Consider the following 14,231-nt stretch of genomic DNA (forward strand, 5'->3'; position numbering starts at 1 on the left):
TTGTTTAAATTATATTATTTTTCTAAATTTGTTTTACGATATTTTCACGACAGTTTAGCATAGCAAAGGTGTTCTATGCATAAAACCAATTGTCTTTCTTTGCAGAAGAACGCACAATGGATTAAAAAATTAAATAAAATAAATTGGCGGGAAAAAGGCTCAAATTTCAAGACCGCCTAACTCCCTTTAATATTAAGCTATAATATTCAAACTCGGAATGGAAGTAGGCCTCTATGAACCAAACCACCCTACTTAAGTAAATATTTATAGATAGATTAGGGACATCGCAGTCACCCCTCATGTCTTTTGTTTAACTAACGGGGAGAGGGTAATTAAAGCTATGTAGTAGCACGAATGTCGTATAAGCGTGGTCCAACGGCTAAGACCATGCGCTAGTGACTTACGATTGGAGCGTGGGGGACCGGGTTCGAACCTCGGCTGTGGTCAATTTTGAAATTTTTTTTCTTTTGTTTATTTTGCATTATATTATTTATTTAACGTGTTTATCGGTGTTTTAAGGGATTCTATATATAAAAAATATTTTTTTCTGTTCGGGAAAATTCAAATAATGCTTAAAAACTTTAAAAAACCCGGAAAAGTAGTTTGTTTAAATTGTAATATTTTTCTAAACTTGTTTTACGGTATTTTAACGACAGTTTAGCATAGCAAAGGTGTTCTATGTATAAAACCAATTGTCTATCTTTGCAGAAGAGCGCACAATGGATTAAAAAATTAAATAAAATAAATCGGCGGGAAAAAGGCTCAAATTTCAAGACCGCCTAACTCCCTTGAATATTAAGCTATAATTTTCAAACTCGGAATGGAAGTAGGCCTCTATGAACCAAACCACCCTACTTAAGTAAATATTTATAGATAGATTAGGGAGGTCGCTGTCACCCCTCATGTCTTTTGTTTAACTAACGGGGAGAGGGTAATTAAAGCTATGTAGTAGCACGAACGTCGTATAAGCGTGGTCCAACGGCTAAGACCATGCGCTAGTGACTTACGATTGGAGCGTGGGGGACCGGGTTCGAACCTCGGCTGTGGTCAATTTTGAAAGTTTTTTTCTTTTGTTTATTTTGCATTATATTATTTATTTAACGTGTTTATCGATGTTTTAAGGGATTCTATATATAAAAAAAAATTTTTTTTCTGTTCGGAAAAATTCAAATAATGCTTAAAAACTGGAAAAAACCCGGAAAAGTAGTTTGTTTAAATTATACTATTTTTCTAAACTTATTTTACGATATTTTCACGACAGTTTAGCATAGCAAAGGTGTTCTATGTATAAAACCAATTGTCTATCTTTGCAGAAGAGCGCACAATGGATTAAAAAATTAAATAAAATAAATTGGCGGGAAAAAGGCTCAAATTTCAAGACCGCCTAACTCCCTTGAATATTAAGCTATAATTTTCAAACTCGGAATGGAAGTAGGCCTCTATGAAGCAAACCTCCCTACTTAAGTAATTATTTATAGATAGATTAGGGAGGTCGCAGTCACCCCTCATGTCTTTTGTTTAACTAACGGGGAGAGGGTAATTAAAGCTATGTAGTAGCACGAACGTCGTATAAGCGGGTCCAACGGCTAAGACCATGCGTTAGTGACTTACGATTGGAGCGTGGGGGTCCGGGTTCGAACCTTGGCTGTGGTCAATTTTTAAATTTTTTTTTTTGTTTATTTTGCATTATATTATTTATTTAACGTGTTTATCGATGTTTTAAGGGATTCTATATATAAAAAAAAAAAATTTTTCTGTTCGGAAAAATTCAAATAATGCTTAAAAACTGGATAAAACCCGGAAAAGTAGTTTGTTTAAATTATACTATTTTTCTAAACTTATTTTACGATATTTTCACGACAGTTTAGCATAACAAAGGTGTTCTATGTATAAAACCAATTGTCTTTCTTTGCAGAAGAACGCACAATGGATTAAAAAATTAAATAAAATAAATTGGTGGGAAAAAGGCTCAAATTTCAAGACCGCCTGACTTGGGTACATGCCAGAAGGGGGTGCTACACTTACCCTCCCACAAGCTGTTGGAACAACTATAGTGAGTTTCTTTATGTTGCTTTCAAATCTGTCCCAATAAAATACTTAGTTCATTAGGCGAAGTAACCATACTGCCAAGCAGGGTTGGGGTTTTGGACGTCCTAAACTGGTTTTGGACACGACACGTGGGTTTTACTGTCTGAAACTGGGTAAAACTGTCCTAAACTGTCTTGAAGAGTCCAAAACCTTGAACTTTGGTAAAAGGTAAAAATTCTATTGGTGTAACCATTGTACACATAATAATTACATGTATCAATAAATATTTGATATTTTTTATACAATTTACTATAACTTATTAAAAGAAAATAATATAATATAATAGGAAAAGGCTTATAATTTTTGAAGCTCCACAATTCTTTGAACAACAAAAGTGAATACCTAATCCTTTAAATATAAATATGCTTTTAATACTGATAAATAATATTTTTGCATAAGGATAAATATGGCAATATTAAAAAATAATAATTTTTCTTTAAAAAAAAAACACTAAATTTGTTCCAAAATCGACCTTTTATTTTTCACAATATTTCTTTTAAAAAAATTTTATAATTTCTGCATTACAGGATGATAAAAAAGACATCTATTTTTAAAAAAAAAAATTTTTAAATATAAATATATGAGTTTAAATTGAAAATACAAAATAACTGAAAAATGTACTAACAGTTTTGAAGGGCATAACATCAGTTTCAGTTACTGACACTGGTTATATATCACCACTATGCTAAAAGAATTGAACATGTATAAAATAAAAGTATTCTTGAATAGTACTATAGATAAATAAACCTGTTTATGACGAACCAAGCACTTAGTCCCTAATATTTTAACCTGTATGGCAAGGCCAAACTTCAGTTATGTTCTATTGAATGAGAGGACCAATTGAACTTGATTACTGATTAATCTTCCTTTGTTTAAATTGAAGAGTCAAACAATATTAATAAAACATTATACTTTTAAAAACAAATATCCTCTAGTATATTTAATTATTAATATGTTATTAGTTCTATGTTTATTTTACCTCTTAAATATTGTTCAGATAAAATTTTGACATAATTTGAGTAAAAGGGTTTTGGACAGTTTAAGACAGTTTTGGACAAAGGAGTTTTGAACAGAAAGGTTTAAACCGTGGATTAATCCACTCTGTCCTAAATCTTGCCAACCATGCTGCCATGTCTCCTGTATTTTACGACTATCTCCTGTTCACCTGTACATTCTCAAATTTCTCCGTATCTTTTGAAGAATTTAAAAAAAAAATTTTTTTTGGCTGATAAAATAATTGATGATGGCAAAAATACTTCTCTTATTCCTCAACGGATGGTGCTATTGCCAGTACTGTAGTATGTTGAGTGTTTATATTTTAATAATTATAAATAATGATTTAAAAAATCTTAATTAGAGATTAAGATTTAAATAAATATTTTTTACTTCGCTAACTGTAAGTGCTGATATTATTTCCAACTTTGAATTTGATTTACATGATTATGCGTGATAAGAACTTTACTTGTAGCTTAAAAAATGCTGCTAGTAACATCTCTGTCATTTTATTTCTCCAATGTTGGCTGGTATGAGTAACAATATTTACTTGATTTTTGCTTGTTCTTTATTTTATACTCATTTATACAAATATTACTAAAAAAGAAGGGAAATAAAAAATAATCACTCTATATTGCTTTTGAACTAATCATTGAATTTATACTTATTAAAATTAGTTTGCTCATTTAGAAGGTAAACTTCAAATATGCTAAGATTCCAGATTCATACCTTCTGTATAACTCATTAAGTAATAATTAAAGAGAGGGAGGCATACAACTAAACTTGTCAAGGTTTCTCCATTTTAATGATATGTAGAATGCCTGGGTTACAAGTTTATTTTTTAACGACAGTGACTAATTTTTTTAATGGCCCTACCGTATTTTGTATAAATACCTCAGATATTGTAATACCATTGCTAATGATTACATTATTGTTTATTATGTCAAGCTGTGGTTTGCTAGTTTGTTTACTTTTTCCAAGATGTTGTAAAGTTTTCTAGGAAATCACAGCGACATTCTTGCGTTAAAGAGTTCTTGTTTTAAGAATTTTTATACTTGGCATCTCTTTCATTTGTAAATATTTTTTCTGGTAGAATAATAAATGTGATTAGAGTTAAAAGTAAACTTATACATAATTATTCATTTAAATTAAGTTGGGAGAATATCAAGGATTTAAATTTATAAAGACATTAATTTCTTGAAATGTGTTGTTAATGATTTTACTCCAGAAATTTTCCAAATTTTTGAGTTGGACTCACAATCACCCCTGAGATACAAAAGTATACTGCACCATGTGAAAGGGTCTTTACCATTCTGTGTTATTTTTTACAAAAAATATAAAAATGGAGTAGACCTACTTGTTATTTTATTTTTATATTTTATAACCGTCGTTGAACAGCAGACCCAATTTTATGGGTTTACGACTACTAATGTTCAACTCCGTAGCTTTGTGATTTTGAACCCAATCCAGAAGACAAGGGAACTGCTCGATCGAGTATTGGGAGAAATTTGCCTTCGTGGAGGACTTTTTGATGGAGGTAACCCGCATTTGCGTTACATGGAGAGGAGGGACTTTAACCCATGATCCATCTACCACTGAGGATATTTCACGTCAGCACTGTGGTCGGTATCGACTGGGATTCGAACCCGGTTCTCCTCATTGGAAGGCGAGCGCTCTGTCTCCTGAGCCATTTGGCGCAGACCTATCTGTTAGTCATGAAAATATACTTAGCGTCTATTTAAAGAAAAAAAAGTGTTACTGGTCACATTTCTTCACTTTTCTTGAATGCTGCTCTCTGCCGAAAGTTTCCCCTGACGATGCACAGGTTATATTGGTATTTCGAAGGTAATCTAACAATAATTTACTCTGATGAATCAATTAACTGCATAGGTATATGGAAAACTAACTAATGTCTCCCAAGTTGGTTATCAAAGTCGCTGTCAATTAAAATCTTTTAAGGGAAAACTTGTTGCAAATTTGGAATATCTAGGAACTCTTTTTCTGTTCCCTTCCTTTAAAATCTTTTTTGTGAAATAAATAAACCTTTGATAGTGTATTAGGCAAAAAATTTTCATTCAAAAATATTTAAGTATTACTGATCAGACCTAGTCTGAGAGCCCTTGGCCAAAATAGGTCTAATAAGAGTTTTATACGTCAAGATTTTGTTTATCTGCAAATTAATCCTGACTTAAAAATCAGGGTTGAGGTTTTGGACTTCCTAAACTTGTCTTAAACTGTCTTGAAGTGTCCAAAACCTAGAACTTTGGTAAAAGATAAAATTTCTATCTGTGTAATCATTGTACACATAATAATTACATATATTAATAAATATTTGATACTTTTTACACAATTTGCTTTAACTTGTTAAATTAGAATGATATAATAGGAAAAGATTTATAATTTGTGAATCTTCACAATTCATTGAACTACAAAAGTGAATACCTAATCCTTTAAGTATGAATAAATGTGCTTTTAATACTGATAAATTATGTTTTCCCATAAAGATAAGTAATGCAATATTTAAAATAATAATCAACTTTTTTAATAAAACAAAAAATTTTCTTCATTTTGTTTCTTTTTCAAAAATTAACATTTAATTTTTCACAATATTTTTTAATATGTCGTGATTGGAGTAAAAGGGTTTTAAACAGTTTTGGACAGAACAGATTAAACCCTGGATTAATCCATTCTGTCCTAAACTTTTCAAACTCTGACCCATTCATATCAAAATTGTGGTTTTTACCTGCAAAAAATGCTGATTTTGTGTGCTTGTTTTCTGATTTAGGCAATGGATTTGATTTTAAGAGGTCAAGTCATAACAGCCGAGCAAGCCAGAGATATTGGACTAGTTAATGAAGTGGTTGAGGTTCGTCACTTGCCGCAAGATTTAGTATCTCGTGTTAAAGCAATAGCTCAAAACTCTTCACCTGTGAGTTCATTTCTCATACTTTTATTACGAAATAATATCATCATAAAACTAACAGTTTCTGCCAACTCTTCTAGTATTAGTCTTCTTAGAAAATTTCAAACCAGAAGTATCGCGCTGCTAGTAGTTGCTGCTATTTTTCGTAGTTTGTGTTGTAATGTGCTACTTTGTTACAAAAGTAGTGTAGTGAATAGTGCGATAAAATAAAGCAATAGTTTCTTGGCAACTTCTTTTAACGTTACTTTAGAAAAGAAACCCGGTTCTAACGTAACTAATTTTTTCGTCCATCAATGAAAATGACCCTGTAGCTGAGCTTTAACAGAAATTAAGTGCTTGAAAATCTTGTATAAGTATTTAAACTAGCCATTATAAAAAATGAATAATTAATGTCACACTTTCATATACAAATACTCACTCATGAAATATTGATGCATAGCTGCCAACATGGATAGGAAAAAATCCAGTAGATTTTATGAAACAATAGAAATTTTATGATAATTGTTGCAAAGTATATTTTACATTTAGAAAATTTTAGGGATTTTTATAGTCATCGAAATAGAAAAACTGCAATATTTTTAAGTTATGACTAACATTAAATGAACTTGAAATATTATGTATAGTTTCTCTAAAGTTAGAACTCCTCTAGCCATTCGTCTGGACTGGTGGCGATGACTATGGTAATGAGGTATAACTATTTCAAGTAGGGTTGTGGGTTCTTTGCGTAGACAAACTATATTATGTTTACTCGTATTTTTGAACAGTAATAACCATTTAATTCATCAAGGACGGTTGACTGATTTTTATAAATGAGGCTCGCTTCATTATGGATTAGTAACACTTATTTAAATATTCAAGCAAGCAATAAGCTGCACAAAAATTTTATTTCAATAAGGAATTTTTAAGAAAATTTACTCAATTTTAGGGAATTTTCTGAAATGGACAAAATCCAGTATAGTATGCAGCTATGTTGATGTTATTTCAAAGGAAAGGAACGCATTTTCGGTGTACCTAATTTCTGAGAGGAAATAAAAGAGCATTAAACAACTAAAAAATTTGGAAGTATTTGATAATTTTGCATTTATTAAAATAAATATCCACTGTCGAAAAAGACAAAAACTTGAAGGTTAAATGAACGAAAAAATTTTGGGATTAGCAAACTGGCTCATGTATACAGCAATAAATATTTTTTAATTATTACTCCCTTACATTTAATGTAAGTTAATCTAAGCAATGAAATAGTTAATCCTTATGTTAATCCTTAAAGCAATGAAATACAATTCAAAAGTAGTTGGTAGTCACTACATTAAGAAAAAAAAGGTAGTTGTAGTAAACTAATAAATTAATGTAGTTTTTCTGACCACTGGTGTGGATAATTTTTATGAATAAGTCAATCTAGCATTTCAATGTCAATTAAATACTGAGTATTGTAACTATCTGTTTCAATGCTGTACAGAGATAAATTGTTAATTATAAATTATTTTTTGTAATATATTGAGCTAATTATAATAGATTTAGTTACTGAATAAATTAAGAAAACTGTCTTAAGATGCATAATAACTCCTTTTAGAAATTTTGTTTAATAACTTGGTATACATCAATGATTTTTGGGTCATTCACTACAAATAAGCTATTTTACTATTTTCAGGTAGTGATAGCTAAAAAAAATTGTGTCTAAAATTTCTAATTTTTTTGTAGTAAGATATGACAGAAGGTTCAAAAACAATAAAAAAACATGGCTGTCACTCTTTAATATTTAAAAAATATTATTTTTATTAAAGTGTAGGAATGATAATTTTTGTTTATGATAAGTTATAAAAAATAATTTTAATGAATGTATTTAATTATATGACAATCCTTTGCTTTCAAAAGTGTTAAAAAAAAACAAAAATATCTTTCTTAACTAGTCATTAGAAACATAAAATCAATCCCTCACAAGTGTTATTTTTTTCTTTGTAAAGGAATGATAATAGTTAGGGAATGAGAAAATAGTATTGTTTATACCCACAAATAGAATGAAATAGCAGTGTCTATTCTTAAACCATCCCATTAAAGGAAATTAAAACTTTCTTAAATACATTTTTAGAAAATAAATTACCTTCATAAATTTAAATGAAGGAATAAAAATGTTATCTTAACATCTGTCCAAGTTGCTCATTCAGTTTCTTTTTACATACTGTAGCCCAATTTAAATGAAATTTCTTTTGCAGTTTTCTCAGAAACATTTCAAATTACTATGAGTGTAGGAATCATGAGTTATGAACTATTTTGCCAAATAAAAATCCATTTTTTCTTCTTCGTCAGCGCAACAGCCCCTTGCGAGCCTTGGCTACCTCAAATGCCAGCGCCTCCTATCCAGAGCAACTCCCTTTCAATTTCTTATCTTAAGGGTTTTCAAATTATTTTCGATGTCCTTGAGCCATCTAGTAGGGGGTCTGCCCCTGGGGCGTGATCCCTCAAGATTCTCAAGGTGACGATTCTCATGGCGTTATTTTCAGAACTTCTCTATTGATGGCCCAGCCATCTCAGCCTATTAATACAGATTATTTGTGAAATTTGGGGCTGCTTATAGAGTCGGTAAAGCTCGAAGTTATTGCCCTTTCTTGAATTGCGCCAAAGATGGCTCTCAGGACTTTTCTTTCAAAGGTATCTAGTGTCTGCTGTATATCTGAGTTTAGGGTCCAAGTTTCGCTTCCATAAAGTAGCACAGGAAGTATGAGTGTCTTATAGAGTTTTAACTTTGTTTTTCGGCTGAGAAGATTATATCTTAGCTGTCCTCGATCCAAAGAAGCGCTTATTAGCCATTTTGATTCTATTGTCGATTTCTGCTTTAAGTATGTTTGGATCGTTAACATCAGTGCCAAGGTATTTGAATTCATTAACCCTTTCAAAGGTATAACCATTAATATATAAAGGGCACTGTAATTTACAGTTAAGAACGAAAATTCCACAAATTTTGTCTTATTTTCGTTAATGGAAAGGCCCATATTTGTGGCAGCAGCTTCGGGAGCTCGGAAAGCCTCTTTGACATCCCTTTCTGACCTTCCAGAAAATCCTTCTGAAAATTCATTGACGGACCAAAAAATTTACATAATGCATAGGTAGAATGCTACAAGCGTTGATTTTAAGGATAAAAATCGAAAAGAAAAGTATATGTATTTGTAAGATGCTAAGAGTTGCATGCGAGGAAATGAGATTTTTTAGATTTCAAAATTAATGAAAAATATTACATTCAAGTAATACTTCCATAGCTATCAACTCTACTGGATTGTGCCAGTTTCTCCTTGTCTACTGGTACAATAAGAATTTTTCTGATTTTTGTACATTTTTGAAAATTTCCTAAAATTGAGAAGGTTTTCGAAAAAAAATCCCTGGTGAAAAAATTTTTTTACTCAGTTTATTGCTTGCTTGACTATTTAAATAAGTATTACTAATACATAATGAAACGAGCCTCACTTTTAGAAATCAGTTTAAAGCTTTTCTTTGTTCTGAAATTTTCAGATAATTTTTATACAGAACTCCCTTTTTAAATTACAAAATATTTTAATCATCAATAATGTCTACTACTATTTAAAATTATATGTTACCATAATAAAAAAGCATTTCAAATTCATCTATTGTCAACCATTTATAGTTATATTGTCAACCAATATTGCAGACCATTTATAGTTTTTAGTGTAATCAAATTTTTGTATTTTGATGACGATAAAAATCCCTAAAATTCCCTATATGTAAAATATTTTGTATACTATGCAACAGTTATGAAATTTATATTATTCCGTAAAATCAACTGGATTGTTTTCCTATCCATTTACTTCAGACTTAGGGGATAATCTAAAAAGGACCAACTTCAAACAATATGGAACTACATTCATTTATCTATAGTTAAAACTGAAGTACGTCATTTTAGTCTATTTGTGTGCAGAGAATTACCCTTTTCTCAAAAATGCTATACTACTACATTACATAACATGATTCTTGTACACAAGTTAATTTTTTATATAGGGATATTAAAGACGAAGCCACTCAAAATGTTGTTTCTTCATTTTTCTAACTATATTTTGGGACTCAAATGCTGATAAATCATTAGTTGTTCTGTTAGATCTAATGTAACATTATTTAAAATTCATTTTAATTTCAAAAATTAAATTTCACCAGTGAATTCAACTAAAGAAAAGACAATAAACCAACAGAAAAAAAATTTTTTAAATGTGTATTTTTTGTGAACTTTTTTTTTTCATTTCCGACTATTAGTTCACATTCTCCCTATATCTTGTTCAAATTTTTAATCATTCATAAAAATTCTTTTTATTCATCCACTCAAATTCAAATACATTTTTTTAAAACTTATATCGGATGACACTCGATGTTAATATATATATATATATATATATATATATATATATATATATATATATATATATATATATATATATATATATATATATATATATATATATATATATATATATATATTGTTTTATAGTAGTTGACTGCAAAATCCTGAGGTTTGGTGTCTCTAATCTTAAACATAAATGGCCTTTTAAATTCTTTTTCCTTAAATTTACAAAAATATTTGTTCTGATTTTTCAGATTAGCATTTGATTCTTAAATACTTTTTTTTTTTTTTTTTTTTAAGTAAATGATGTTTTGAAATTTTTATCTTCAAAAAAAATTTAGAATGATGTTATATAACACAATAGCCTTTACCTCTGCTTTAAAATTTCATTTAAAGAATAATTATTTTTCTCTTTTAAATATTTTTTTCATTATTTCTTACACCTAAGCATGTTTTGTATAATATTATTAAACAAAAAAAATTTGATTTAATTTTTCTTTATTATTGAATTCCTTTCTTCTGATTTATAATTTTGTAGTATATTTTTTCTCTATACCTTGTTAAAAGATTTGAAAGTTTAATGTAGGGAATACGTTTAAAATTCTAAAAAATTTGGAGAAACTTTTTGCTGTCAACCTCAAAATCTAAATAATTTTTTTTCTCTATTACATTTTTTTATCTGCACCCTATTTAGAGAGTTAATATTTTTATACTGAGAATTAATGTAGAATTTTAGTCAAAAAAATTCTTTTACAGTTAACTTCAAAGTCTTAAGTTAATTTCTTTTGAAAACTTCATTTCGATAAAATATGTAGTAATTGAATTTAAATTTTTTTTAAATATTTTACTTGTTTAAGAATATGATTTTATTTTTTAATATTGATTAGAGTGTGCAAGCAACGAAAGCAATGATAAAGATGCGATTGCACATTCAACTCCCCCTGGTGTTGGAGACGGAGGCGATGCTTCTACCGCAAATGTGGCTTTCTCCCACCTGCCAAAAAGCCATTCAAAGTGCATTGAATTCTGGATTCTTTGAGGACTGTTGATGATATTTCGATGTTCCTCGTTTCATTCTATAATCAGTAAAAGTATATTTTAAATAAACATTATTTTATTATCAGAAATGTAAATAATAATGCTTTTATCAATATGTTCTATTGTGTAAATAAACTATATCTCAATGTAGACTCTGTCTCTCTTATTTATAATTAGTTGTGTGTAAGTTTTCTGGGAAATAAATTCAGTGTTGCCACAGGGCAACTAAAGTGCCGTTGAATTCAAGGTTGCAAAAAAACCACCTACCCGGTTAAGCCCGGGTGGCTTTTACTGGGTAAAACCCACCCTAAAGAGGGTTTTGATTAGTAAGAATATAAATAAAAAAATATCTTGTGTCAAAATAAGTTTCAAATGTGTGATGTATGTGAGTGCATATAACATTTTGGGATGTCAGAAGAAACTTCTTTCAGACTTTTGCATCAATTTATTTGTATTAATTACCTATATGTGAAGTCAATTCATAAAATTAAACTTAATTATTACTAGTAAAATAAGCTTTTTTGAAATAAGATACTTACTTATCCTTGCCCTCTCTTTTGAAAAAAACCCCAATAAAATATGAAAAGCCCAATAAAACCCACCTGTGTTGGGTTTTTCTGGAAAACCTGGGTATTTTGCAATTCTGGTTGAATTGCATGCCAACTGAAACCAGTATTGAATTTTCAATGTTTCAGCTATATCCTTGTATTTGGTATCATTTTAAAGAAAAATTGTTGTAATTTATGAATTCAAAAGTTGTTTTTTGGAGTTGTTAATGATTATAGTAAAATTTATTATAAATAGAGAGCATTCATGATTTTGATTTATTGTACCAAATAAAAACTATTTTAAAGAAGAATAAGTTATTAAAAATATTACGATTTTACAAATAGTTTGATTTATATTGTAAAATAAACTTCCTGAGTCTAATTATGCAGTGATTACCGTCAAAAAAATTTTTTTTTCTTCTTATTCTTTTAAGTTTATTTTATTCATTACGCAAAAAACTTTTTTAACTTAATATTATTTGGTTTTTACAATAAAGTCTATTAATACAATCATGTTATGTTATATTTTTGAAATTTTTTTTTAAAGTTTCTCATGTAACAGAGAGGGCAAAACTCAATTACACAAAATTGATAGGTTGATAATTCAAAAGGAACTCTAGGAATGTAAACAAGTGCCAATGCATCTTGATTCAACTAGTTTAAACCAGTTTCTCCATTATAAGAGCACACTTTTTACACAACGCTGTGCCGTTTTTATTTAATAGTGTGTTTAGTTTATAGTTAAAAGTTTTTTAAGTGAGTAATTAATATGGGGAAAACAGCAGCTGAAAGAATGAGAGAATATAGAATGTTCCAAGTAAAAAAGATATTTGTATGAAGAAAGCTAACGAAAATTTAAGAGAAAATTTAAATTTAAAAAAATAAAAAGGCACTGATTCAAGCAGAAGAAATTCAGGAAGGATATTCTCTTTATAATATTTCATAGGCATTGAAGAAAGCTATTATAAAAACAAACCGTGTATTACCTGTATCTCCAAGAAAACATTGTACTGTTCTATGCATACTCTGTAACCTTACTACCAAAACAAAAGAAATAGCCTAGTAACAAAGTTTCTGATGAAACAAAAAAAACTTGTAATAAATTTTTATTCATCTGATAAACTTTCTTGCCAGACTTCTGGTAGAGCTGAGTGCATGATTATCAACGAAAATGGACAGAAAGTCCGCAAAGCCAAATGTGCACCTTGATGGAAGCATATCAAGGCAGATGCACCAAACTTAAAAATTGACGAAGTTTTGCTGTACTATGACCTATCCATATTTTATGCATAGGTAAACACCATATAAAATGCGTATGCGCTATTCACGAAAATGTGAATTTTCTATTAAAATCACAATTGTTTGCCTAACACTTGCATAAAATTACTAAATATAACGACTTGCAACAATCGCTCAATTGACTTTTTATTTTATAACCGTCGTTGAACAGCAGATCCAAATTTGAGTTAACGGTTCCCAATGTTTAGCTTCATAGCCTTGAAATTTTGAATCTATTCCAAAATACAAGGATACTCCTCGATCAGTACCCACAGAAGTATTGATTTGTTTTGGGAACTTGGAGGACTTTGGGACCCGACATATTTAATGTACACCAGTCACCATTTAAAACACTGGGATTCTTTTGATGTTGCTGTAGATAGTTTTGCAAGTGTAAAATTGTAAGGAAAAAATTGAGTAATTAATTTTGTTGCCCAAATAACTGAAATTGAGAAAGAAACAAAGAATGCACTTTTTGTTTTTTTAAACAGGGTCTGGTAAAATAAAAACTTTCAAATATAACTACAAAGAAGTAGCATGGGTTTCAATTATAGCAGTGCTGCCAACTTCAACTTTAAATAACATAAGAGTATGATGATTTATTTTACCTTGAAATGTGATAATTAAAGAGAAAAAAAATTTACAGATAGTGTTTAGGATAGTCCAAATCACAGAATTAAGCATCAATAGCAGTGCATGTCAAAAATGTGGTATTTTATTTGTCCCCTCTGTTACAACTACATATAATTAACGTACAATTTAATTATGAGGCTATTTTATGCCTATTAATTAAACACTGAACCTTAAAGTAGCATATTCTAGAAGAGTTTTTGTTTTCAAAAATATTTAATAAATTTTTTAGAATAAAATGCTTGTGTGATTTACCCTCTGTTACAATTTGAATTCAACTGCAACTATTTTCAACATGAGGCGAGTATGGCAACTTTTTTGCATTAAAAGACTAAAAAAGAAACTGTTATCAGGAAAAGTAGACTATTGGAAGACTTTCCTATACTCCTGGCGA

The 14,231-nt window shown here is 29.5% G+C and overlaps 1 protein-coding gene across 1 annotated transcript; it reads left to right on the forward strand.

Moving 5' to 3' along the window:
* Positions 1-1,992: 1,992 nt before the first annotated feature.
* Positions 1,993-11,531, forward strand: LOC147806741 (uncharacterized). Its single transcript, XM_087167140.1, has 3 exons — positions 1,993-2,053; positions 5,867-6,010; positions 11,231-11,531. The coding sequence occupies exons 1-3, from the start codon at positions 2,000-2,002 to the stop codon at positions 11,390-11,392; spliced, it is 360 nt and encodes a 119-aa protein (XP_087023266.1). The 5' UTR covers positions 1,993-1,999; the 3' UTR covers positions 11,393-11,531.
* The last annotated feature ends 2,700 nt before the right edge of the window (positions 11,532-14,231 follow it).

Source organism: Parasteatoda tepidariorum, chromosome 7 (assembly GCF_982258835.1).
Source record: "Parasteatoda tepidariorum strain Cologne lab strain chromosome 7, Ptep-v5.0, whole genome shotgun sequence".
NCBI classification, from domain to species: domain Eukaryota; kingdom Metazoa; phylum Arthropoda; class Arachnida; order Araneae; family Theridiidae; genus Parasteatoda; species Parasteatoda tepidariorum.